General features: G+C 39.3%; 1 protein-coding gene across 1 annotated transcript in view; it reads left to right on the forward strand.

Moving 5' to 3' along the window:
- The first annotated feature begins 4,592 nt into the window (after positions 1-4,592).
- The window catches only part of pfkfb3 (6-phosphofructo-2-kinase/fructose-2,6-biphosphatase 3), a 54,043-nt gene continuing 38,889 nt past the window's right edge, over positions 4,593-19,746 (forward strand). The window contains exon 1 of the mRNA XM_061961328.2: positions 4,593-4,802. Coding sequence (XP_061817312.1) covers positions 4,724-4,802 — 79 coding nt within the window. The 5' untranslated portion in view covers positions 4,593-4,723. The remainder of the gene's footprint in view (positions 4,803-19,746) is intronic.

Below are 19,746 nucleotides of genomic sequence, written 5' to 3' on the forward strand. Positions count from 1 at the left end.
TATGTTAACGTAACATATTATGGTAAGAGTCATTCAAATAACTATAACATATAGAACATGCTATACGTTTACCAAACAATCTGTCACTTCTAATCGCTAAATCCCATGAAATCTTATACGTCTAGTCTCTTACGTCAATGAGATCAATAATATTACTTGATATTTTACGCTAATCCATCCATCCATCCATTTTCTACCGCTTATTCCCTAATAATTTTACACATAAGTCGCTCCTGAGTATAAGTCGCACCCCCGGCCAAACTATGAAAAAAAACTGCGACTTATAGTCCGAAAAATACGATAATTATATATCCATTATATTGACATGTACACATATATACGTATAGGCCAGTGGTTCTCAAATGGGGGTACGCGTACCCCTGGTGGTACTTGAAGGTATGCCAAGGGGTACGTGAGATTTTTTTTAAAAGGATTTTTGAATTGTTGCTATTTTTAGAATATTTTAAAAAAATATTCTAAAAATAGCAACAATTCAAAAATCCTTTATGAATATATTTATTGAATAATACTTCAACAAAATATGAATGTAAGTTCATAAACTCAGTGAAGCACAAGCTCAGGTTTCTCACTAAAATGTCTGTCAAAAAGAACTGTGAAAATATTCAGTGTTGACAGCTAGATTTTTTGTGGACATGTTCCATAAATATTGATGTTAAAGATTTCTTTTTTTGTGAAGAAATGTTTAGAATTAAGTTCATGAATCCAGATGGATCTCTATTACAATCCCCAAAGAGGGCACTTTAAGTTGATGATTACTTCTATGTGTAGAAATCTTTATTTATAATTGAATCACTTCTTTATTTTTCAACAAGTTTTTAGTTATTTGTATATCTTTTTTTCCAAATAGTTCAAGAAAGACCACTACATTTGAGCAATATTTTGCACTGTTATACAATTTAATAAATCAGAAACTGATGACATAGTGCTGTATTTTACTTCTTTATCTCTTTTTTCAACCAAAAATGCTTTGCTCTGATTAGGGGGTACTTGAATTAAAAAAATGTTCACAGGGGGTACATCACTGAAAAAAGGTTGAGAACCACTGGTATAGGCTATATAAATATATATGTATACACACACACACGTATGTATATAAACACGTGTATGTGTATATTTATGTGTATATATATATATATATATATATATATATATATATCTCAGTATATAGTTACTATACATGCAGTTGGATCTTGTCCAAATGTGTTTAGCCCAATGTGGCCCCCAAGTCAAAAAGTTTGGACACCCCTGGGCAAGAGTAAATAAATAAGTTTTCGGATGGGACTTTGTCAAATGAAAAAAGAATGTTAAATGAACGGTCATCAAAGGAGCACTAGATGAATAGTGCATGGATTGTATTTAGTATAGCTTGTGTTTTAATGGTTTTATTAACCATTTATTTCTGAGATATTACCCTCATTTTCTTTGTCACCTCCAGCTTTTCAAACTGTAGAGCCCCTATCTTAAGGATTGGCTTTTCAGCATCACTGGCAAGTATTTAGTGACAGTGAGTCATGCATTTGCTTCTGATCATTGCTGTTCATTACCATTGGTGAGTTTGAAAATACATAAAATACCAGTGCTGCTTTTTGGAAACGCTCAACCTGTAAAAGTTTGGAAAGAGCTTTCCTATCAGGACAAACAAGTCTTGTTTCACAATCACAGTTTCTACCTTTTCACTTGACTTTCTGACGTCTTCACGTGGATAGTTCTTTAACACCTTTTTTTTGTTCTTACATTCAGGTTAGTTTTAGCCCAGTTGACCTCCAACTGCAGTGACTCACTTAGAGGGATGTTGTAAAGAATAAGTCAACTAAGATGTTTGTGTCACATGCAGCTGATGCAATAATGTGAAAGAAGGTCACATATGAAATTGAAGTCAAAACTGCAATAGATGAAGCCAACTTTCTTTTTTTTTTTATCAAACATGTTGCCTAAATGTTACATTTGTATACATGTTGTTTAAAGGGAACTTTTGTACAGTCTCCAAGCTGCCTCCTGACTATATATGTATTTATATTACATGTATTGTGTAGGACAGGGCTTCTTAACCTTTTTAACCTCAGGGCCCAACTTTTCCACTACAGAGGGGCCGGGACTTACTCAAATATTAACACTGAATAATAATCTTACTGTTGATTTTAATCATATTTTTTAAATATATCTAACCTACTTACAGTTTACAACCTTGTCAAATGATATGAAAGCAAGATTAAACCTTAGGCTTAGGTCAGGCTGATTAGAAAAAAAAATAAGAGAGAGTGATGAAAAATACATAAAATAAATTCTAACTAAATAATAATAACAAAACTGTTAAACTGAATAGTCAATCAAATTAGAGTAGAAATGAAAATACAGCTTCACCATTTTAGTCATATTTTTTGCACTTAACATCTCAATGACTCTTATCTCCAGACTTCTTCTGTTTGTTTGATATTGTCATTACTGCCACAAGTGGTGGAAAAGTGTATTATCATCATTTCTTTTTATTCCTTTAATGAAAATGCATATATACAAGCCATATACAGTTGACACTTTCATTGTTTTTTGTTTCTTATACATTTACAAGTAAGTACAGGCCCATACGGACCACAGCTGAGAAACACATATTCTTTGGCGGCTCAACAATGGGACCCCGGCCCTATGGCTAAGAAACAATGGTGTAGGATATACTTTGTTTATCCCACAATGGGGACATTATGTGGTTGCTGTGCAGATTTAAAAAGTCCAGAAACAATAAGGTAAAAACTAGATATATGATTCCTTTTTTATCCGATTAATCACATTTTAAAATTTGTATTAATCACAGGTGATTACTTGCTTGAATAATTGAAGTTAGCTTACGAAAAGACCCTAATATTTCAACACAAATGCAATTTTATTGTCTGGATGTCATCCAGGAACATGTCATTTATTTGCACAAAACTTGGTAACGGTTTTGTCTTAAGTTCTCTCAGGATGTAGTTTGGACTGAAGTTTGCCAGCGAGACCACCAGTCAAGAGTCTCCTCTCTCATTTTAGGACTGACCTGTGCATTGATCCGATCACTAACCAGGTACACTCAATTACATGTGTGTTCATGAATAATGCCATCATTTGTTGTGATTAATCACGAGTTAACTTGTTCATTTTGACAGCCCTCGTAAAAACGCATGAAAAAGAGAGGGAAACCAAGACAAGAAAAGAGCAATAAATATTACATACTGGGCAGGTGTGGTTGCACCATGCATAGAAAAACAACAAAAACACCATCTCAACACGCACAAACTACCAAACAAAGCAACCAGGAGAGCCGACTCCGGCCTAGGCTGCCCACTAGCTCTCGACCAATGTCCATTCCGCATGGACGAGCGAGAACATGAGGTATTTACACAAGTGGTGTGTATGAGTAAGACCTGCTGATGACTCAGGTAGTACATAACCCGGAGGAGTGATACTCCGCACGTTCCACTCCGGAGGCAGCAGACAAAAATAGGGGAACTGAGTTGCATCACACAAGATGAGGTCTAAATTTAGATGAGCAAGACTCGCTTGCAAATATCATTTTGGGCCCAAAAAGTGAGAATTACTCACAAGCACAAAATCAACTGACTACATCAGTGAGACGCAGTCTAGTGTGCTGTGGGAGATTATGTCATTTTACCTATTTGGGTTAAAAATATTTTTTGCAAAGCAGTAATTATAGTGTGCAAATGATGTGTTGTTGTTGAGTGTCTGTGATGTCTAGAGCTCGGCAGACTAACCGTGTAATACTCTTCCATATCAGTAGGTGGCAGCAGGTAGCGAATTGCTTTGTAGATGTCGGAAACAGCGGGAGGCAGCGTGCAGGTAAAAAGGTGTGTAATGCTTAAACCAAAAATAAACAAAAGTTGAGTGCCCCTGAGAAAAGGCATTGAAGCTTAAGGAAGGCTATGCAGAACCAAACTAAAACGGAACTGGCTACAAAGTAAACAAAAACAGAATGCTGGACGACAGCAAAGACTTACTGTGGAGCAAAGACAATGTACATCCGAACATGACATGACAATCAATGTCCCCACAAAGAAGGATAACAACAACTGAAATATTCTTGATTGCTAAAACAAAGTAGATGTGGGAAATATCACTCAAAGGAAGACATGAAGCTGCTACAGGAAATTACCCAAAACAGAGAAAAAGCCACCAAAATAGGAGCGCAAGACAAGAAGTAAAACACTACACACAGGAAAACAGCAAAAAAGTCCAAATAAGTCAGGGTGTGATGTGACAGGTGGTGACAGTACACCTACTTTGAGACGAGCTATAGTGATGCATCCTTGGTTATGCTTTAAAGTCATATTCAATAATGACTTTTTATTGTCTACTGAGTTTCGTTTTTTAATGATTTCTGCTGGTGGTGTGCCTCAACGCAAAAACTGTGCCTTGGCTCCAAAAAACACTGGACTGCATCATCATGACTCAGTGATTCTGCAACACAAATGATCCTGTAATAACTACAGCGGCCACCGGGTGTCGATGTGGCTTCCGTGTGTGCCCTCGTTTCCGTTTTTCGTCATTTGGTCACGTGGTCCCCTCCCAGCCGGGCGGAGTTAAATAGCCTAGTGCAGCGCACATACCCGCACATGAGCTCCACTCCACACCAGCAAACACCTTCGACCTATCTTTCATTTGAAACAACACTGACGTACTTTCTACTTATTCCGTGTTGCGTTCAAGGCCTCAAGGAATGCCCAGAGAGCTGACCCAGAACAGGATCCAAAAGATCTGGGTTCCTAGCAAAGATGACAAGCCGGCTCCCCGGAGAGGTAAATACTTCTTTTCATTCATGATATAATCTTACATTATTACACGATTTGAGACTTTCAGTTTACAGCGACGTGAGCGTTTTACTGGTTAAAATGACCTCTAATGGACGCTGTCAAAGAGTCCACCTTCATCTTTCACTTATCGTCACCTTTCACGTTGGACCGAATTTGTTTATTTTAAAAATCGGTTTGCCACATTTTGATGACCTAGGAATGCCGTCATAGTGAAGCGCAAGCACGTGTTCTACAGCCGTCACCATGGTAACCGCAACCTGTCTCTGATGCTGACGCCTTTTATTGGCCGGAAAGCATCGCGTGTTGACCCAGTGACTAGACCAGTGTTTGTCAACCACTGTGCCGCGGCACACCGTGAGATATTGTCTGGTGTCCATCCATCCATCCATCCATTTTCTACCGCTTTTCCCTTTTGGGGTCGCTGGAGTCTATCTCAGCTGCATTCGGGGGGAAGGCGGGGTACACCCTGGACAAGTCGCCACCTCATCACAGGGCCAACACAGATAGACAGACAACATTCACACTCACATTCACACACTAGGGACCATTTAGTGTTGCCAATCAACCTATCCCCAGGTGCATGTCTTTGGAGGTGGGAGGGGCCTATCCCCAGGTGCATGTCTTTGGAGGTGGGAGGGGCCTATCCCCAGGTGCATGTCTTTGGAGGTGGGAGGAAGCCGGAGGGAACCCACGCAGTCACGGGGAGGACATGCAAACTCCACACAGAAAGATCCCGAGCCCGGGATTGAACTCAGGACCTTCGTATTGTGAGGCAGATGCACTAACCCCTCTTCCACCGTGCTGCCCGGTGTGCCGTGGGAAATGTTGCAACTTCACCTAATTGGTTCCCAAAATATATTTTTTTGCAAATCAATAATTATAATCTTCAAATAATGTTTTTGATTGATTGAAACTTGTATTAGTACAGTACATATTCCGTACAATTGACCACTAAATGGTAACACCCCAATAAGTTTTTCAACTTGTTTAAGTCGGGGTGCACGTTAATCAATTCATGGTAAATGTGCCGTTGCTTAGTGTCTGTGCTGTGTAAAACTCGGCAGGGTAACCACATAATACTCCATGTCAGAAGGTGGCAGCAGGTAGTTAATTGCTTTGTAAAAATCGTAATGTGTCGGGTGAGACGAGGATGGTTTGTTGTGATCCCAATATGCACAACACAGCGGGAGGCAGTGTGCAGGTTAAAAGGTATGTAATGCTTAAACCAAAAATGAACAAAAGGCAATGGCTATGCAAAACTAAAGTAAAACTGAACTAGCTACAAAGTAAACACAAACGGAATGCTGGACGACAGCAAAAACTTACGGCATCCACAAAGTACATCCGTACATGACATGACAATCAACAATGTCCTCACAAAGAAGGATAGCAACAACTTAAATCGTCTCGATTGCTAACACAAAGCAGGTTAGGCAATAGCGCTCAAAGGAAGGCGTGAAGCTGCTACAGGAAATCAAACAACAAAACAGGAAGGAAGGGTCACCAAAATAACAGCGCAAGACAGGAACTAATTCACTACACACAGGAAAACAACAACAGACTCAAAATAAGGAGTTTCATTTTCAAACCTTTTCTGCTGGTGGTGTGCCTCCGTATTTTCTTTATTAAAAAAATGTGCCTTAGCTCAAAAAAGGTTGAAAAATACTGCACTAGACTACAATCAAACCTCATAAAGGTTGAAAAACACTGCACTAGACAACAATCAACCATCATAAAGGTTGAAAAACACTGCACTAGACAACAATCAACCCTCATAAAGGTTGAAAAACACTGCACTAGACAACAATCAACCCTCATAAAGGTTGAAAAACACTGCACTAGACAACAATCAACCCTCATAAAGGTTGAAAAACACTGCACTAGACAACAATCAACCCTCATAAAGGTTGAAAAACACTGCACTAGACAACAATCAACCCTCATAAAGGTTGAAAAACACTGCACTAGACAACAATCAACCCTCATAAAGGTTGAAAAACACTGCACTAGACAACAATCAACCCTCATAAAGGTTGAAAAACATTGCACTAGACAACAATCAACCCTCATAAAGGTTGAAAAACACTGCACTAGACAACAATCAACCCTCATAAAGGTTGAAAAACACTGCAGTAGACAACAATCAACCCTCATAAAGGTTGAAAAACACTGCAGTAGACAACAATCAACCCTCATAAAGGTTGAAAAACACTGCACTAGACTACAATCAACCGTCATAAAGGTTGAAAAACACTGCACTAGACAATCAACCCTCATAAAGGTTGAAAAACACTGCACTAGACAACAATCAACCCTCATAAATGTTGAAAAACACTGCACGAGACAACAATCAACCCTCATAAAGGTTGAAAAACACTGCACTAGACAACAATCAACCCTCATAAAGGTTGAAAAACACTGCACTAGACAACAATAAACCCTCAAAGAGGTTGAAAAACACTGCACTAGACAACAATCAACCATCAAAGAGGTTGAAAAACACTGCACTAGACAACAATCAATCCTCAGAGGTTGAAAAACACTGCACTAGACAACAATCAACCCTCATAAAGGTTGAAAAACACTGCACTAGACAACAATCAACCCTCATAAAGGTTGAAAAACACTGCACTAGACAACAATCAACTCTCATAAAGGTTGAAAAACACTGCACTAGACAACAATCAACCCTCATAAAGGTTGAAAAGCACTGCACTAGACAATAAACCCTCAAAGAGGTTGAAAAACACTGCACTAGACAACAATCAACCATCAAAGAGGTTGAAAAACACTGCGCTAGACAACAATAAACCCTCAAAGAGGTTGAAAAACACTGCACTAGACAACAATCAACCCTCATAACCTACTCAGTGGCCTAGTGGTTAGAGTGTCCGTCCTGAGATCGGTAGGTTGGGAGTTCAAATCCCGGCCGAGTCATACCAAAGACTATAAAAATGGGACCCATTACCTCCCTGCTTGGCACTCAGCATCAAGGGTTGGAATTGGGGGTTAAATCACCAAAAATGATTCCCGGGCGCAGCCACCGCTGCTGCCCATTGCTCCCCTCACCTCCCAGGGGGTGATCAAGGGTGATGGGTCAAATGCAGAGAATAATCTCGCCACACCTAGTGTGTGTGTGACAATCATTGGTACTTTAACTTTAACTTTATCATAAAGGTTGAAAAACACTGCACTAGACAACAATCAACCCTCATAAAGGTTGAAAAACACTGCACTAGACAACAATCAACCCTCATAAAGGTTGAAAAACACTGCACGAGACAACAATCAACCCTTATAAAGGTTGAAAAACACTGCAGTAGACAACAATCAACCCTCATAAAGGTTGAAAAACACTGCACTAGACAACAATCAACCCTCAAAAAGGTTGAAAAACACTGCACTAGACAACAATCAACCCTCATAAAGGTTGAAAAACACTGCACTAGACTACAATCAACCGTCATAAAGGTTGAAAAACACTGCACTAGACAATCAACCCTCATAAAGGTTGAAAAACACTGCACTAGACAACAATCAACCCTCATAAATGTTGAAAAACACTGCACTAGACAACAATCAACCCTCATAAAGGTTGAAAAACACTGCACGAGACAACAATCAACCCTCATAAAGGTTGAAAAACACTGCACTAGACAACAATCAACCCTCATTAAGGTTGAAAAACACTGCACTAGACAACAATAAACCCTCAAAGAGGTTGAAAAACACTGCACTAGACAACAATCAACCATGAAAGAGGTTGAAAAACACTGCACTAGACAACAATCAATCCTCAGAGGTTGAAAAACACTGCACTAGACAACAATCAACCCTCATAAAGGTTGAAAAACACTGCACTAGACAACAATCAACTCTCATAAAGGTTGAAAAACACTGCACTAGACAACAATCAACCCTCATAAAGGTTGAAAAGCACTGCACTAGACAATAAACCCTCAAAGAGGTTGAAAAACACTGCACTAGACAACAATCAACCATCAAAGAGGTTGAAAAACACTGCGCTAGACAACAATAAACCCTCAAAGAGGTTGAAAAACACTGCACTAGACAACAATCAACCCTCATAACCTACTCAGTGGCCTAGTGGTTAGAGTGTCCGTCCTGAGATCGGTAGGTTGGGAGTTCAAATCCCGGCCGAGTCATACCAAAGACTATAAAAATGGGACCCATTACCTCCCTGCTTGGCACTCAGCATCAAGGGTTGGAATTGGGGGTTAAATCACCAAAAATGATTCCCGGGCGCAGCCACCGCTGCTGCCCATTGCTCCTCTCACCTCCCAGGGGGTGATCAAGGGTGATGGGTCAAATGCAGAGAATAATCTCGCCACACCTAGTGTGTGTGTGACAATCATTGGTACTTTAACTTTAACTTTATCATAAAGGTTGAAAAACACTGCACTAGACAACAATCAACCCTCATAAAGGTTGAAAAACACTGCACTAGACAACAATCAACCCTCATAAAGGTTGAAAAACACTGCACGAGACAACAATCAACCCTTATAAAGGTTGAAAAACACTGCAGTAGACAACAATCAACCCTCATAAAGGTTGAAAAACACTGCACTAGACAACAATCAACCCTCAAAAAGGTTGAAAAACACTGCACTAGACAACAATCAACCCTCATAAAGGTTGAAAAACACTGCACTAGACTACAATCAACCGTCATAAAGGTTGAAAAACACTGCACTAGACAATCAACCCTCATAAAGGTTGAAAAACACTGCACTAGACAACAATCAACCCTCATAAATGTTGAAAAACACTGCACTAGACAACAATCAACCCTCATAAAGGTTGAAAAACACTGCACGAGACAACAATCAACCCTCATAAAGGTTGAAAAAACACTGCACTAGACAACAATCAACCCTCATAAAGGTTGAAAAACACTGCACTAGACAACAATAAACCCTCAAAGAGGTTGAAAAACACTGCACTAGACAACAATCAACCATCAAAGAGGTTGAAAAACACTGCACTAGACAACAATCAATCCTCAGAGGTTGAAAAACACTGCACTAGACAACAATCAACCCTCATAAAGTTTGAAAAACACTGCACTAGACAACAATCAACTCTCATAAAGGTTGAAAAACACTGCACTAGACAACAATCAACCCTCATAAAGGTTGAAAAGCACTGCACTAGACAATAAACCCTCAAAGAGGTTGAAAAACACTGCACTAGACAACAATCAACCATCAAAGAGGTTGAAAAACACTGCGCTAGACAACAATAAACCCTCAAAGAGGTTGAAAAACACTGCACTAGACAACAATCAACCCTCATAACCTACTCAGTGGCCTAGTGGTTAGAGTGTCCGTCCTGAGATCGGTAGGTTGGGAGTTCAAATCCCGGCCGAGTCATACCAAAGACTATAAAAATGGGACCCATTACCTCCCTGCTTGGCACTCAGCATCAAGGGTTGGAATTGGGGGTTAAATCACCAAAAATGATTCCCGGGCGCAGCCACCGCTGCTGCCCATTGCTCCCCTCACCTCCCAGGGGGTGATCAAGGGTGATGGGTCAAATGCAGAGAATAATCTCGCCACACCTAGTGTGTGTGACAATCATTGGTACTTTAACTTCAACTTTATCATAAAGGTTGAAAAACACTGCACTAGACAACAATCAACCCTCATAAAGGTTGAAAAACACTGCACTAGACAACAATCAACCCTCATAAAGGTTGAAAAACACTGCACTAGACAACAATCAACCCTCATAAAGGTTGAAAAACACTGCACTAGACAACAATCAACCCTCAAAGAGGTTGAAAAACACTGCACTAGACAACAATCAACCCTCATAAAGGTTGAAAAACACTGCACTAGACAATCAACCCTCATAAAGGTTGAAAAACACTGCACGAGACAACAATCAACCCTCATAAAGGTTGAAAAACACTGCACTAGACAACAATCAACCCTCAAAGGTTGAAAAACACTGCACTAGACAACAATAAACCCTCAAAGAGGTTGAAAAACACTGCACTAGACAACAATCAACCCTCAAAGAGGTTGAAAAACACTGCACTAGACAACAATCAACCCTCAAAGAGGTTGAAAAACACTGCACTAAACAATCAATCCTCAAAGAGGTTGAAAAACACTGCACTAGACAACAATCAACCCTCATAAAGGTTGAAAAACACTGCACTAGACAACAATCAACCATCATAAAGGTTGAAAAACACTGCACTAGACAACAATCAACCCTCATAAAGGTTGAAAAACACTGCACTAGACAACAATCAACCCTCATAAAGGTTGAAAAACACTGCACTGGACAACAATAAACCCTCAAAGAGGTTGAAAAACACTGCACTAGACAACAATCAACCCACAAAGAGGTTGAAAAACACTGCACTAGACAACAATCAATCCTCAAAGAGGTTGAAAAACACTGCACTAGACAACAATCAACCCTCATAAAGGTTGAAAAACACTGCACTAGACAACAATCAACCATCATAAAGGTTGAAAAACACTGCACTAGACAACAATAAACCCTCAAAGAGGTTGAAAAACACTGCACTAAACAATCAATCCTCAAAGAGGTTGAAAAACACTGCACTAGACAACAATCAACCCTCATAAAGGTTGAAAAACACTGCACTAGACAACAATCAACCCTCATAAAGGTTGAAAAACACTGCACTAGACAACAATCAACCCTCATAAAGGTTGTAAAACACTGCACTGGACAACAATCAACCATCATAAAGGTTGAAAAACACTGCACTGGACAACAATCAACCCTCATAAAGGTTGAAAAACACTGCACTGGACAACAATCAACCCTCATAAAGGTTGAAAAACACTGCACTAGACAACAATCAACCATCATAAAGGTTGAAAAACACTGCACTGGACAACAATCAACCCTCATAAAGGTTGAAAAACACTGCACTAGACAACAATCAACCCTCATAAAGGTTGAAAAACACTGCACTAGACAACAATCAACCATCATAAAGGTTGAAAAACACTGCACTAGACAACAATCAACCCTCATAAAGGTTGAAAAACACTGCACTAGACAACAATCAACCATCATAAAGGTTGAAAAACACTGCACTGGACAACAATCAACCCTCATAAAGGTTGAAAAACACTGCACTGGACAACAATAAACCCTCAGAGGTTGAAAAACACTGCACTAGACAACAATCAACCCTCAAAGAGGTTGAAAAACACTGCACTAGACAACAATCAACCCTCATAAAGGTTGAAAAACACTGCACTAGACAACAATCAACCCTCATAAAGGTTGAAAAACACTGCACTAGACAACAATCAACCCTCATAAAGGTTGAAAAACACTGCACTAGACAACAATCAACCATCAAAGAGGTTGAAAAACACTGCACTAGACAACAATCAAACCTCAAAGAGGTTGAAAAACACTGCACTAGACAACAATAAACCCTCAAAGAGGTTGAAAAACACTGCACTAGACAACAATCAACCCTCAAAGAGGTTGAAAAACACTGCACTAGACAACAATCAACCCTCATAAAGGTTGAAAAACACTGCACTAGACAACAATCAACCCTCATAAAGGTTGAAAAACACTGCACTAGACAACAATCAACCCTCATAAAGGTTGAAAAACACTGCACTAGACAACAATCAACCATGAAAGAGGTTGAAAAACACTGCACTAGACAACAATCAACCCTCATAAAGGTTGAAAAACACTGCAGTAGACAACAATCAACCCTCATAAAGGTTGAAAAACACTGCACTAGACAACAATCAACCCTCATAAAGGTTGAAAAACACTGCACTAGACAACAATCAACCCTCATAAAGGTTGAAAAACACTGCAGTAGACAACAATCAACCCTCATAAAGGTTGAAAAACACTGCACTAGACAACAATCAACCCTCAAAAAGGTTGAAAAACACTGCACTAGACAACAATCAACCCTCTTAAAGGTTGAAAAACACTGCACTAGTCAACAATCAACCCTCATAAAGGTTGAAAAACACTGCACTAGACAACAATCAACCCTCATAAAGGTTGAAAAACACTGCACTAGTCAACAATCAACCCTCATAAAGGTTGAAAAACACTGCACTAGTCAACAATCAACCCTCATAAAGGTTGAAAAACACTGCACTAGACAACAATCAACCCTCATAAAGGTTGAAAAACACTGCACTAGACAACAATCAACCCTCATAAAGGTTGAAAAACACTGCACTAGACAACAATAAACCCTCAGAGGTTGAAAAACACTGCACTAGACAACAATCAACCCTCAAAGAGGTTGAAAAACACTGCACTAAACAATCAATCCTCAAAGAGGTTGAAAAACACTGCACTAGACAACAATCAACCCTTTAAAGGTTGAAAAACACTGCACTAGGCAACAATCAACCATCATAAAGGTTGAAAAACACTGCACTAGACAACAATCAACCCTCATAAAGGTTGAAAAACACTGCACTAGACAACAATCAACCCTCATAAAGGTTGAAAAACACTGCACTGGACAACAATAAACCCTCAAAGAGGTTGAAAAACACTGCACTAGACAACAATCAACCCTCAAAGAGGTTGAAAAACACTGCACTAGACAACAATCAATCCTCAAAGAGGTTGAAAAACACTGCACTAGACAACAATCAACCCTCATAAAGGTTGAAAAACACTGCACTAGACAACAATCAACCATCATAAAGGTTGAAAAACACTGCACTAGACAACAATAAACCCTCAAAGAGGTTGAAAAACACTGCACTAAACAATCAATCCTCAAAGAGGTTGAAAAACACTGCACTAGACAACAATCAACCCTCATAAAGGTTGAAAAACACTGCACTAGACAACAATCAACCATCATAAAGGTTGAAAAACACTGCACTAGACAATCAACCCTCATAAAGGTTGAAAAACACTGCACTAGACAACAATCAACCATCATAAAGGTTGAAAAACACTGCACTAGGCAACAATCAACCCTCATAAAGGTTGAAAAACACTGCACTGGACAACAATAAACCCTCAAAGAGGTTGAAAAACACTGCACTAGACAACAATCAACCCTCAAAGAGGTTGAAAAACACTGCACTAGACAACAATCAACCCTCAAAGAGGTTGAAAAACACTGCACTAAACAATCAATCCTCAAAGAGGTTGAAAAACACTGCACTAGACAACAATCAACCCTCATAAAGGTTGAAAAACACTGCACTAGACAACAATCAACCATCATAAAGGTTGAAAAACACTGCACTAGACAACAATCAACCCTCATAAAGGTTGAAAAACACTGCACTAGACAACAATCAACCCTCATAAAGGTTGAAAAACACTGCACTGGACAACAATAAACCCTCAAAGAGGTTGAAAAACACTGCACTAGACAACAATCAACCCTCAAAGAGGTTGAAAAACACTGCACTAGACAACAATCAATTCTCAAAGAGGTTGAAAAACACTGCACTAGACAACAATCAACCCTCATAAAGGTTGAAAAACACTGCACTAGACAACAATCAACCATCAAAGAGGTTGAAAAACACTGTACTAGACAACAATCAACCCTCAAAGAGGTTGAAAAACACTGCACTAGACAACAATAAACCCTCAAAGAGGTTGAAAAACACTGCACTAGACAACAATCAACCCTCATAAAGGTTGAAAAACACTGCACTAGACAACAATCAACCCTCATAAAGGTTGAAAAACACTTCACTAGACAACAATCAACCCTCATAAAGGTTGAAAAACACTGCACTAGACAACAATCAACCCTCAAAGAGGTTGAAAAACACTGCACTAGACAACAATCAACCCTCAAAGAGGTTGAAAAACACTGCACTAGACAACAATCAACCCTCAAAGAGATTGAAAAACACTGCACTAGACAACAATCAACCCTCATAAAGGTTGAAAAACACTGCACTAGACAACAATCAACCCTCAAAGAGGTTGAAAAACACTGCACTAGACAACAATCAACCCTCAAAGAGGTTGAAAAACACTGCACTAGACAACAATCAACCCTCAAAGAGGTTGAAAAACACTGCACTAGACAACAATCAACCCTCAAAGAGGTTGAAAAACACTGCACTAGACAACAATCAACCCTCAAAGAGGTTGAAAAACACTGCACTAGACAACAATCAAACCTCAAAGAGGTTGAAAAACACTGCACTAGACAACAATCAACCCTCATAAAGGTTGAAAAACACTGCACTAGACAACAATCAACCATCAAAGAGGTTGAAAAACACTGCACTAGACAACAATCAACCCTCAAAGAGGTTGAAAAACACTGCACTAGACAACAATAAACCCTCAAAGAGGTTGAAAAACACTGCACTAGACAACAATCAACCCTCATAAAGGTTGAAAAACACTGCACTAGACAACAATCAACCCTCAGAGGTTGAAAAACACTGCACTAGACAACAATAAACCCTCAAAGAGGTTGAAAAACACTGCACTAGACAACAATCAACCCTCATAAAGGTTGAAAAACACTGCACTAGACAACAATCAACCCTCATAAAGGTTGAAAAACACTGCACTAGACAACAATGAACCCTCATAAAGGTTGAAAAACACTGCACTAGACAACAATCAACCCTCAAAGAGGTTGAAAAACACTGCACTAGACAACAATCAACCCTCATAAAGGTTGAAAAACACTGCACTAGACAACAATCAACCCTCAAAGAGGTTGAAAAACACTGCACTAGACAACAATCAACCCTCAAAGAGGTTGAAAAACACTGCACTAGACAATCAACCCTCAAAGAGGTTGAAAAACACTGCACTAGACAACACAATCACTCACACAAGGCAACTTATTTCAAAACTGCAGCTTTTATTGGTCCTACTTATTAACAAGTCATTTTTGTTCAAAAACAATTTCCACATATGATTTTCAATATGGGGCAGCACGGTGGAAGAGGGGTTAGTGCATGTGCCTCACAATACGAAGGTCCTGAGTTCAATCCCGGGCTCGGGATCTTTCTGTGTGGAGTTTGCATGTTCTCCCCGTGACTGCATGGGTTCCCTCCGGGTACTCAGGCTTCCTCCCACCTCCAAAGACATGCACCTGGGGATAGGCCCCTCCCACCGCCAAAGACATGCACCTGGGGATAGGCCCCTCCCACCTCCAAAAACATACACCTGGGGATAGGTTGATTGGCAACACTAAATGGTCCCTAGTGTGTGAATGTGAGTGTGAATGTTGTCTGTCTATCTGTGTTGGCCCTGTGAAGAGGTAGCGACTTGTCCAGGGTGTACCCCGCCTTCCGCCCGAATGCAGCTGAGATAGGCACCAGCACCCCCCGCGACCCCGAAAAGGACAAGCGGTAGAAAATGGATGGATGGATTTTTAATTGTATCATATTTAACACAGCCGGTCACAAATGATTATTTGTTTATATATATATATATACAACAAACTAAAACATAATACAATACACAGAATTGTCTATCATGTTATTTCCAAACATAAAAAGAACATTTGTCATCATCTTCCCACAGCTGCTCCACATCACTTGAATTCACATTCTTTAACATTTTCAAAGCATCTCCAATGTTGTCATTTTTGCCACAAAATGACAGAAAGTCAACATCATTTTGTATTTTTTAATGCCATTTCTTTTTTCTCTCATCAAAATCAGAAAGCCATAATTGATTATGGCAACACACAGCGAGTGATCACCACAATATACCACAGCACATCATTCATATACCATATTGTTTCTTTATTTGAAACACTGCATGTGCTGTTTATAATGCATGAGATGCTCATTTACAGTTACATTACCTTTTATACCCGCTGTTTGAAATATGAAGTCATCTCACATTGCATCAAATGTTCCTACTGATGTGTCAGGTAAACAAATGACACTTTTCTTACACTATCCCTTTCCAATTTGGCAAAGTTTCTCTTCAAAAATCAGAAGCTTCTCATTTCTTCTTTGTGGCAATCTTGACTGGACAGCCCTCTAATGAGTCAATTACTGCCCACTTGGGGCTTATACGTGTAATGCATGCATCTGATCTGATACGTTATAGAAAAAAACTAAACTGATGATGTAGAGACATCAAAAACTGATGTATCACTTTTGGTACAGTTGGCATTAAAGGGTCATATTATGATTATTATCTAGATGTAAAAGACTTCCTTGTGGTCTACATAACATGTAATGGTGGTTCTTTGCTGAAAATGTTGCATAGGTGATGTTTTACAGACCATCTTCAAGCCGCTTTTTGACCGTCACGTAAACAAAACGGTGCATCCTATTTACGTGCCTCCACTTCGACAGTGTCTTCTTCCCGTCCGCCATGTTGTAGTTTTCAGCGCTTCATACATGGAGTCTCCTGACCGAAATAAGTTAAAACTGGATGCTACTTTGTATTTAAAATGGCAACAGCGGAGGATGCATGTGCATGTACGAGCCAGTCTGCCCCACAAGAAGTGGATAGAGAAAAAGGAGCTTATTGACTGCAATTGCAGACTTGTGCAAAGCACTTTGTGTAAATGTATACCATATATGTGCAACTTTGGGGCCATTTGCGGCCCGCAGTTAAAACTATTTTAACGGCCCTCGGCACATTTTAAAAATATTATTCGGGAAAAAAACATGAAATAGTGGGGGGGGGGGAAAAGGCAAACAAGTAAAATGTTTTAATATTGACATTAACAACACAAAGCTGCCATGTAGGCTGTTTTCTTTAAAACTGTCATTGCGCAAAAATAATACAAATGTACAATTGACAGATAGATCTGAAGTTAATCTAGGGATTGTTGAAAGTAAAATTAATGTATATTGTCATAACTTATTTTTAATAGGTTTATGGTTGGCGGCCTTTTGGATTCCGAGACCTTAAGTCTGATTTTTTTTGTTTTTTAACTGTCATGAAATAATATTGAATGTAAAAAAATAATGATGAATCAAAATACATGTTAGGAATTATTGACCTATTTGAGGCTCCAATTACTTAACTATTCATTTTTAAACTTTCATAAAATAATAATGAATGTCACAAAATGACATTTCAATGTTATGAATTACTGACCTATTTAAGGCTCTAATTACTTAACATGGAATATTCCATTTTGAAAAATGTTTCGGGACAAATCTTGCATTTTTTGTGTTTTTGCCGGTAAAAACAGTATTGTCTTGTAAAAATGAACAAACATTGAAAATGAATACAGCACTTATTTTGAACACTTTAATGACTGAGACACCTTTGGGTCACCGGGACTTTTAACATTCACCAAAACTTGAGGGGAGCCTCAATAGTTACAGTAAATATTGTATTGGTTTTGAAAATGAAAACTATCAAAATGACCCCTACATGCTTAAATTTGTCAGTGTTTGGTCCTCGATGGAAGACGTTTGGACAAACTGCCATGTATGGAAAATAATTGATGATGTCATCTTTGGGAAAAAGGTCACAGGACGAGCAAATTGAAAACAGCTCGTTTATGGCTTGACTTCACATTTTCACATCACTTTTTTTGTGTATTTGGAATTTGCACAAATAGCGAAAATGTGGAAAAAAGCATGGAGGCGATATTTATAAAACAATCTTGCCTGCCTTCCTTCATACTTCCTCAAAACAAGCCATTTGGAATTTGGCCCATTCGTGACGTTTTCCCCGATTGTGACGTCAGCAGATATCTCCATATATGCTCGAGCTTTGTTGTGGGGCAGACTGGCTCGTACATGCACATGCATCCTCCGCTGTCGCCAATTCTATTACCAAGTTGCGTATGGTTGGAACTTGACTCCATATGGGAAACTGCTATCCTCTTGGTGTGGTTTTGCTATAAAGCTACTTTTTAGAAGGAGCCAATTGTCTAAAGTTAAAAAAAAATAAATCCTTTGGCAAAAAATTTCACAAAATATTCCAGGGATCTTAGCATTTTAAAGCTCTGTTTAGCATGTGAGCTACACATCTTCTCACCGGTATCTGTAGGGGCAAGATGATAATAATAATACATTTTATTTGAAAAAAGCACTTTACATTGAGCAAACAACCTCAAAGTGCTACAGTGCATTTAAAAAACAAAACAACAACCCTGAAACCACAAATCGCTGCCCCCAACATGTAAAACAAATCGTAAAAAAAATAAAATCTAGAACAGCCTAATAGCTAGAACTAGCACACATACATCTAAAAAAAAAAAAAAAAAAAAAAAAAGTTTTTTTTAAAAAAAAAGAAGGGTTTTTAAGCCTTTTTTAAAAGCATCCACAGTCTGTGGTACCCTCAGGTGGTCAGGGAGAGCGTTCCACAGACTGGGAGCGGCGGAGCAGAAAGCCCGGTCTCCCATCGTTCGGAGCTTTGTCCTCTGGAGGTTGGAGGAGGTTAGCCTGTCCGGAGCGGAGGTGTGGTGTGGAGGATTTGGGGGTGAGCAGTTCTTTGAGGTAGAGGGGGGCATTTCCATGGAGGCACTGGTGAGACTTTGTATTCAATCCTGAGTGGAACAGGAAGCCAGTGAAGGGATTTGAGAAGCGGTGTGATGTGGTGGTATTTCCGCACTCTCATCAGGATCCTAGCAGCACTATTTTGTAAGTACTGCAGCTTCTGGATCTTCTTGCTGGGGATCCCCACAAGAAGTGAGTTGCAGTAGTCTAGCCTGGATGGCTACTTCAGCCAAAGAGGGATGTCGTGCAGAAGGTGAGCCAGAACTGCTGGCCATGTCTGACCGTCAATTAGCGCTTAATCTTATTTTCCCATCATGTGGCTCTTGTGTTATGGAAACAAGATTAGGTAGTTGGCACCGGAGCTGATCCATAGTGCAGCGCGGATGTGACACCAAATTGCTGAGTCGGTCTCACAATCAACACTCACAATCCTTATCTAAGACAAGAACACTATGTATTTTTTTTATGCATTCTAAATTGTAAATTGC

Source organism: Nerophis lumbriciformis, linkage group LG05 (assembly GCF_033978685.3).
Source record: "Nerophis lumbriciformis linkage group LG05, RoL_Nlum_v2.1, whole genome shotgun sequence".
Classification (NCBI taxonomy): Eukaryota; Metazoa; Chordata; class Actinopteri; order Syngnathiformes; family Syngnathidae; genus Nerophis; species Nerophis lumbriciformis.